Source organism: Crocuta crocuta, unplaced genomic scaffold (assembly GCF_008692635.1).
Source record: "Crocuta crocuta isolate KB4526 unplaced genomic scaffold, BGI_CrCroc_1.0 scaffold727, whole genome shotgun sequence".
NCBI lineage: Eukaryota > Metazoa > Chordata > Mammalia > Carnivora > Hyaenidae > Crocuta > Crocuta crocuta.
Window position 1 is genome coordinate 482,181 of NW_027527964.1, and position 8,907 is coordinate 491,087.

Genomic DNA, 8,907 nt, shown 5'->3' on the forward strand with positions numbered 1-8,907 from the left:
CTGCTCTCTCTCTCTCAAAAATAAATAAAACATTTTAAAAAATAGATGAAAGAAGCAACTCTGGAAGACACTTGGCAGTTCCTTAAAAAGTCAATGCACATATACCACTGACCCAGAAATCTCGATTCCTATGTTATTTGTCCTGAAAAACGGAAAATGTTCATTCCCAGAAAAATCAATACATGAATGTTTACTGCAGCTCTATTCATAATGACCAAAAGCTGGAAAGAGCCCAATGAATGTCCTTCTATGGTTCAACAGACCTTAAGCTGTAGTATATCCATACAGTGGATTACTGCTCATCAATTAAAAGTATACGATCTATCGATTTTTAAAATAACTTGGATGAATCTTGAAGGTGCTATGCTGGGCAAAAGAAACTACCTCAAAACATAAGATACTGAATGATTTCATTTAAATGACATTCTCAAAAAGACAAAACTACGGTGATGAAGAACACATCAGCAGTTGCTAGAAGTCAGGGGTTGGAAAAGAGTGCAGCTATAAAGGGATCACATGAGGCAATTCTTGTTTCTTCTGACAACTTTTTTTGTCAAATTCAGGCTCCATATTCAAAATAATAAAATTGTTAAGATGTCTCTTCCATCTAAACTACTTCTGGGTTTCCCAGATGGCCACAGGGAAAACTAACTTGCTCCCTCAACTTGTAAAAGAAGGGAAACTAGACATCATTAGGTCTGCTTGGCATTCTCCAGATTTTTAATTAGCTCAACACTTTATGAGTGCTTTCCTGTTATCAAGTCTCCCATATGTGAAAAACTAGCAAATAAAAAAATTCAATCTCCCTAAACTAATTACATACAAGATATTAGTACTACGAATATGTTTTGGCAACTGGTTACTTTTCGTGGACAGCAGCACATTCGTGTTCATTTACAGACTGTCATGCTAACTGTTAACAAAGGTAATCCTTTTTTAAAAAAAAAAAAAAGGATCTGTTTCTAGATTTAAATATGCTCAGTTGGGGAGAACTATAACATATAACTTAGGGGACAAGGTAGAGGACCCTGGGGATTTGACCAAGTCCTCACTCACTTTAGAAAATGATCTTATTCCCAAGGCAACCACTGACAGTCCATATGGGATGATGACATATTGCATGTGAGCGAAGGACTGCCGCCTGTTTCAACCCGACAGACTGGTCACTACAGGAACCAGAGCCAGGCCATCCTCCCCTCCATAGGTGATTTCTGCTTTTCTCTTACGTGCCAAAGGCTGCTACAAGCTACAGATCAGAAAGGAAGGCTTCTGAAGAAATATCAGAAGAGCCTTAGGCAAGAAAGAACCACATTCTTGAACAGCCTCACGGGTACAAGACTCTCAGTAAGGATGACCTTGACCCGTGGGCAGACATACATCTGTCTGTCAGGATGTACCAAGGAACCGTGTCTGGATTTCCAGGACACTTTGTCTAAAGAAGGCACTGTCATAAAACAGACTGCTTAACCCAAGTTCAGGAAAAAGCAATCATCTAAACTGGTATGAAGTCATTTCATTGTGGATAATGTTCTATTTTTATTTTTTTACCACTCTAATTTTAATAGCCATATAAGAAAAATCCTTTTCTTTCTTTTCAATCTAGTTCTAAGCTTCAATTCAACCGTTTTATAGCTTAACAATATCCTAACTCAGGCGAAACATTCATTCAATGGCATCTTGTTCCAGTGCACCTCTTAGAATTCAGAAAACAAAAGTATAATAAAAATTACTACTACAAGTTACAAGCTAACATATTATCAGGTAAACTTAAAAATGATTATGTAGGAAAAAATGACACACTGACCCTTATCTATAAATTACTAAAAACAATAGTTGAACATTATGAAAAGTGTCTCTAAACTGCTTTACTTTTTATAATTATGCTATTTATATACATTCACTAAAAATTGCTTTCCTTCCACCAGGATATACTGGAATAACTCAAATACCATGTCAAAAAGTCTCATTTACTTCATAAGCTCAGCCTACAAGAAAGGACCAGGGACTGAGTCTCACACATGGAAACTGGCCAGTTACCTGCTTTCATACCTACAGAATCCCAGCCTCACAGGTGGGAGAGATGTCACTGAATGGCGACAAACTTGTGCAAAGAGGAGGGGGTGACCTGGATGGTTTCTGGGCTCTGAACTTGAGCGACAAGGTGACAAAAACCCAAATCCAAAGCAAGCAAACCAACAAAAATCCCTCTGTGGCACATAAAAGTAAATTCCAATCCTAAGGGCCTCAAGGCCTCAGGCGAAGTCAACCTTTTAGGCCTTAGTGTCAGATCCTGGTTTTGCTGACCACGCCGGAGGAAGACGTGGTGTGGGAGCCTTTGTAAACAGAGTGTTAAATTAATGATGCTGGATCACAAAATTGCTGAGCAAACTTCCATGGTCAAATCCCTGTCCTTCCAGACAGGGACCTGAGCTCAAGGAGGACGTGTGGAAGGAGGCTGGCTCTGTGCCCGGCATCCTTGTAAACACAGCACATCCCACGGTCGGGAGAGGAAAAACAACACGAAACGGCACACTCCCAAGATAAACCACAAAAACGAGGGTCCCGGAGACACATAAACCCTCGAGCACTTTCTGCAAGTTACAGAAATCTCTAGCAGAGCAACACTATCCCTGACTTTCTGCAATGCCGATGACTGAACATGTCCTAACTTTTGCAGACATGATCATCTTGTGATAAAATTGCTATTTTTCCGCCCCAGGGAGACTAATCGTAAACTTGGTAACCTTAACAATGTTGTGGGCTTTTCTCCTTCACTTATATATCTGGGGTGGGTTTCTTTGTTTTGTGTTTGTTTGTTTGTTTGTTTTTTCTGAAATCTGACTTCATGACAACTTCTTTGCAAATAAGCTTTTCCTTTTTAAATGGTTTAGTCTCTGGCTCCCTTTCACAAAGGGAAAGAAGAAAACCCTCTGAACAAATCCCAGGAGCCACAATGGAGATACGCCGCCCCATCATTCCTAATGGCCTACATAACCAGGTTTACGTCCCCATGCACCCCTAAAACACACGCACTGTGCTACCCTCCTATAGCCTTCCTTCCGAAGAAAGTGCTGTTACAAAATCTGGTGCCTCCCAAACACAACTCCCCCAACTGTCCAGCAGATCACTCACCTTGACCGAGTTGTCTTGGCTAGAGGTAGCAAGAATGTGCTCGATGTCTGGGTGCCAGTCCAGGCCATGGATTTTGGAGAGGTGGGCTGCGAGGTACTCCACAGCGGTGCTGGGTTTCTACAACAGGATCAGCACTGAGTGTTGTCAGTTCACAAATCACTCGTTGAGTGTCTACCACGTAACAGTACTATCAGATCCTCTGTCTACCCCTAAGAAACTCCACTTTGTTTTGCTTAAAACAAACAAACATGCAACAACAACAAAAAAGACCTATCCAGCTCTCCAGCATGCTTGGCACATATGCCTGTGAGCTGGACTTCTTTCCATTCCTGCCCCTTGTGTGGCTTTAATGAAGGACACAAGGCAGTGTGTGCTCTTCCCCCGAGGAGGACAGACTGCAGAGCTGCCCACCCCCCCCCCACCTCCTTGCTATCACTCAAGGAGAGGGGCTGTGACATGTAAACAGACCTGCCCCCCACAATCCTGGGGGTAAACCCACCAAACTTAAAGTAATTGAGCACCAAGACCCCAAAAGAGAACAAACACACATTGCAAAAGGAAACAATACGTGATTAATAAGGTTATATAAAACAAGCAAAGGCAGAAGGAAACCTCAGAAATACACATTAAAATAAGATTTTATGGGGCGCCCTAGGTGGCTTAGTCAGTTAAGGGTCCGGCATTGGCTCAGGTCATGATCTCCCAGTTCATGGGTCTGAGCCCCGTGTTGGGCTCTGTGCTGACAGCTTGGAGCCTGGGGCCTGCTTCATATTTTCTCTCTCTCTCTCTCTCTACCCATCCCTTGCTTGTGCTTTGTCTCTCTCTCAAAAATAAAAAAAAACATTTTAAAAAATTAAAATAAGATTTTACTAAGCTATCAAATTAGAAGATGTTTGTAAATAACACTCAATGCTGATGAGGCTGCATTTGTCACTGCTGCTATTTATACAAAATAGCACCTTTTGGCAAAAAACTGACAATTTTTATCAAGCAACTTAAAATTTTCCTTTTTTAAGAGAATACCCCATTTCACAAAAAGCTTTAGATAACAAAAGACATTCATCTTGGTGTTCTCGGACTACCAGAAAACCAGAAACAACACATACAGTAAGTGGGGAATAATTAAATTTTAGAGTCGATTATAGTATAGCTGTCTGATCCAATAAGATGTAGCCACTAAGTGTTCTACTTAGGGATTACAGCACAGGGAAAATGCATCTGTTATAACATTAAATGAAAAAAGTACAGGGCCGCTTGGGTGGCTCAGTCAGCGGAGCATCCAACTTCAGCTCAGGTCATGATCTCACAGTCCATGAGTCCGAGCCCCACATCAGGCTACCGGCTGTCAGCGCAGAGCCTGCTTTGGATCCCCTGTCCCCCTTCTCTCTGCCCCTCCCCAGCTCATGCTCCGTCTCTCAAAAATAAAAATGAACATTAAAAAAATAGAAAGTATATATGACTATGTACGTGGCATTATTAACCATATATTTGAAAAAGCATAAGAAGCAGCACCTAGGTGGCTCCGTAGGTTGAGTGTCTGACTCTTGGTTTCAGCTCAGGGCATGATCTCATGTTTCATGGCATTGAGCCCCACGTCAGGCTCCACACTGACAGTGTTGGGCCTGCTTTGGATTGTCTCTCCCTTTTCTGCCCCTACCCCTGCTAACACTTGTTCTCTAGGATAAATAAACATTTAAAAAAAAAAAAAAGCATAAAAAAAGACCAAAATGTTAGCATTTGTCTCTGAGTAATAGGTCTACAAATGGTTATTATTTTCCCTTTTACATTTTCTACAAAGAGTATCTATCACTTCTATAATTAGTGTTGGTCTATGAGGTCTCCAGAACCAGCCTCCCTGAGTTCAAATCTTGACAACATACCATGCGTCAGTTTACCTATCTGTAGAATGGGGATAAAAACAGTACTTCCTTTAAAGGCTAGTTAGATAAAGAGTTCTTAGAACAATGCCTGTCCATAATAAACAGTTAGCAAATGTTACTATTATGAGTCATCTGGGTGCTTGAATGAAATCCAACATCACCACTGCTACTGTACTTTTTGAAGGCTCTGACGCCTGGAGCCATCAGGGCTGCTTTGACATGGGAAAGTGCCAGAGAAGTAGGAACATGCAGTAACTTGTAGTAAAGTAACAATCCATTTGAGCAAAACTTTTAAGTATTAATAGAAAAAAAAAGGTTAAAACCCTTTAAACAGAGGAGATAAAATGGACGAGGTAAGTCAGGACTGTTAATGGAACAGTCCGAAGACTAGAAATGAATAGTTTGGCAGTCGATTTCTGCCAGATAAAGAACACTACTAGTTTTCCAATACTAGTTTGGAAAACAAGTACTGACAGGGTTTATGGCTAAATACCAAATGGTTTATTTTGCCTAAGGCCTGAAAACAGTCTAATGCAAGTATATAATGCCCTACAAATTAACCAAATATTTTACTTAAGCCATTTACTATGTTTAAGTGCCATGCTAATGATGAAAGGAATAAAACCAGTCACCGATTTAAGAAATAAAGAGAGGGGCGAACGGGCTATTACCCGACTGGATGAAGGGACAGAGACAAAAACTAGAAGATGCACCTGGCCACCTCTACTTATAAAGTCACCTTCTCCCCTGAGAGCCACCTAAGGCAGAGGGCTTTGCCGGCACCCAGTGCAGCAGACTCCGCGTCTCAGCTTCCTCTCCTTCTCCTCTCCCCAACTACATGACCAACTTCCTGCCATGAGGGAAGGGATGAGGCTGCCGGGGCCAGGCTGACACTGGACGGTCAGCATCCAGGCTGACGGTCTCAGGAAAACGACAAGTGGGTGCTCCCCAGAGGCTGAGGAGCTCTAGCCTCCAGTTCCAGAAAGCAGGCAGCAGTAGGGCAGCCCAGATCTCACAGAAGTCGACTGCTCGGTGCATTACTACCCAATCATCCGGCAGGTAAGTATGTGGGGGCCTTTCCCCAAGTCCTTGTTCTCTCTGATGCCAACAACCTGAACTCCCCAGACTCTCCATGGCGGCAGCCGTCCGGGACCCTGCCCCTCTTCCCTGCCCATCAGGTACCGGGGCTGTGCAGGGAGAATCTGTGCTCTGCAGGCTCTTCTGAGGCTGACAGGACAGCCAGACATCTGAGGGAGGATCTGAGCATGCTCTGTACCTCGCCACAGTGATTTATACCAGAAATTCTCAGGATGGAATATGTCCCAGGAACAACTAGTTCGCACTTCGCAATCTGGTTCAGGGATAAGAAGCCTGCTGACCATTCTACAACAGCGTCTGGTCCCTAGGCCCGACCTCCTCAGTGGTCCACTCCCTATGATTATCTTCGTTTTGAAGACAAGGTAACTGAGGCTTGGAGTAGCGCAGTGGCTCACCTGACATAACTAGGAGGCAGCAAAATGGGGCTCTCACCTAGGTGTGGCCCAGTTCGTTTTCTTAACCACTGATCATAATCTTCTCTATCTTCCTTCAACGCCAATTTGATCAGGAAGCAAATGTCATCTGGTACTGTGATCTTAAAATGCCCATTTGCCACACTGCACAGGGCACCCTGGCCTCTCAACACAAGTCCTGCTATCACAACAGCCTCTTCATTCCTGTGAGGGACTAAAGACCAACTGGGGCGGGGGGTGGGGGAAGAGACTACTCACCCGCTTGTCCCATATCCGCACATCCCCATCATGACTGGTGGCGAGGCAATTAGCATTTTTTTTATTCCACTTGACCTGTGAGGCACCCGCTGGAAAGAAAAATCAGGGGAAGGAAGCTGCTGCCGTCAAGTCCTCTGGGACCAGAGCAGAGCGTGTCCAGGGGGGCTGGGTAATGAGTTCCAGCCGACTGAGAACAGAACCCTTCAAGTTTCTAGGACAGCACCACCTCCACCATTAAAGAGAAAATGAAGCCAAAAAATAAATGAATTAACACAGTGGAACACGATCAGAGGCACCTAATTGAGGAAATACTGACTCAGGAAGAAAGTCTACAGGTTACCTCGGCGCAGAAGCAGCAGGGAGACAGAGTTTCTCATGGGTAGCACTTGAGCTCAGCTCTGGTGGATGCTACTCATCACACAACCTGGCGCTTCCACCCAGACAGGCCTCGGCTCGGTGCCTGCTCCTTCCCACTCACTTCCTCACCTCCTCACCTATTAACCAGGCAGTCTTGGAGAAACAAAGGTTTCCTCGGCTGAAGAATAAGCCCCCGTGTTGCTCGATTCTGCCCTCTGAAGGGTATGGGCACCCACCCCCTCCTGCGCTCTCTTCCCCCAAAAGCGGCTACACGTGGCCATTGGCCCTGCATTAGGTCAGGGAAAGGGAACGTCGCTGGCACTGTGAACTGGGTCCTCTCCACACTCTGCCAACACAAAGAAGTAACAACAATAACAAGGGAACTATTTAAGAGAGGAGGCATAGCGTAAGATGCCAGAGGGACTGAGGTCTGAGGAAAACCAGGACCTATCAGCACTTCTAGTGGACTCTTAAAAATCACCCAGTTGGGGTGCCTGGGTGGCTCATTGCTTTAGCACCCCACTCTTGATCTCAGCTCAGGTCATAATCCTACAGTTCATGAGTTCAAGCCCTGCATCGGGCTACTCGCTGATAGCACAGAGCCTGCTTGGGAATCTGTCTCTCCCTCTCTCTGCTCCTCCCCTGCTTTCTCTCACTCTCTGTCTCAAGATAAATAAACTTTAAAAAAGAAAATAACTAAGTTAATTAAGCTAAACCAGAACAACACAACAGTTCTCCTTCCCATCTTTTCTAGTCCACACTCAGACAACACATAATATTTCTCCCTCTGGGGGGCCGTTTATTAATGGGGACGCCATAGTGGATCCAGGGCTTTGGAAAGCAAACTGAACCTCAAGGTCTAGAGTGACAGAGCGAGGACTGAGAATCTGTTAGGAAACAGAGTTAGTGTCCAAAAATTACCTTTGCTTGGTTTTGGGGACAGTATTTGTTTGTTGTGTTTTTTGCCTGAGACACAGGGCATCTTAAATCACCTAAGAATGAGTGTGGAGATCCCTAGAGGAGGAAGGTGGTACACTACTTAAGAGACACGGCTTCTTAGCAAGAACAGGTATCAGCTAAAGGAGAAGGTAAGAAGAGCCTGACCCATTTCCTCACGACAGAATTACTCAGACTTCCAAAAAAATCTACTTTCCCCAGTGCAGGGGACCACCGGACCATGAAGCCTTCCACAGGGTTCTGGGAACCCCTTAATTCAACCGGCTTTACTAGGATCATGACAACAGAGTCAAACAGATCCCAGACCACAGGTGTTCTCAGACAGAGAATACTCTGGAATACACACATGCTCTTGCTTACTCCCTACCCTGAAGATATAAACAGTGAGCTCATGGAGGGATAGGAACCATGGCCCCCAGGAAGCAATACTAGCCGAGGCTGAACCTCTCAGTGACGGTAGATCAAGCAGCTCATGAAAACCCACAACCTCTCATTTGCCTCTTTTCTCCCGAGGCAGCTTTGCTACCACTGAGAAATCTCACTGAGGTGCAAAAAAGAAAGAAGTCTCCCTACCTCTATTCTTTAGAGGGCTTAGTACAGAAAAGAAAGCAATCAGAACGAATGCGTTGAAAAAAATCTTTCTTTTTGGAGCTCCTCTAAAACCAATCTAACTTAGAAACCTCCAATTAGAAGCAACAGAATCCCAGGAGAGCAACTGAGGCATTTATAGACCATTTGTATTTTCATTCAGTTGGATGTTTTCTGCCACCATGTCTGTGGGTCAGCATATATCTCAGACCGTAACTGCCTAA

At 44.1% G+C, this 8,907-nt stretch overlaps 1 protein-coding gene across 5 annotated transcripts in view; it reads right to left on the reverse strand.

The window, feature by feature from the left end:
• The window catches only part of WDR59 (WD repeat domain 59), an 84,908-nt gene that overhangs the window by 44,981 nt on the left and 31,020 nt on the right, over positions 1-8,907 (reverse strand). For all 5 annotated transcript variants that reach the window (XM_077752794.1, XM_077752793.1, XM_077752792.1 and 2 more), the window contains 2 exons: positions 6,782-6,870; positions 3,133-3,249 (listed from right to left, as the gene is read on the reverse strand). In XM_077752794.1, coding sequence (XP_077608920.1) covers positions 3,133-3,249; positions 6,782-6,870 — 206 coding nt within the window. The remainder of the gene's footprint in view (positions 1-3,132; positions 3,250-6,781; positions 6,871-8,907) is intronic.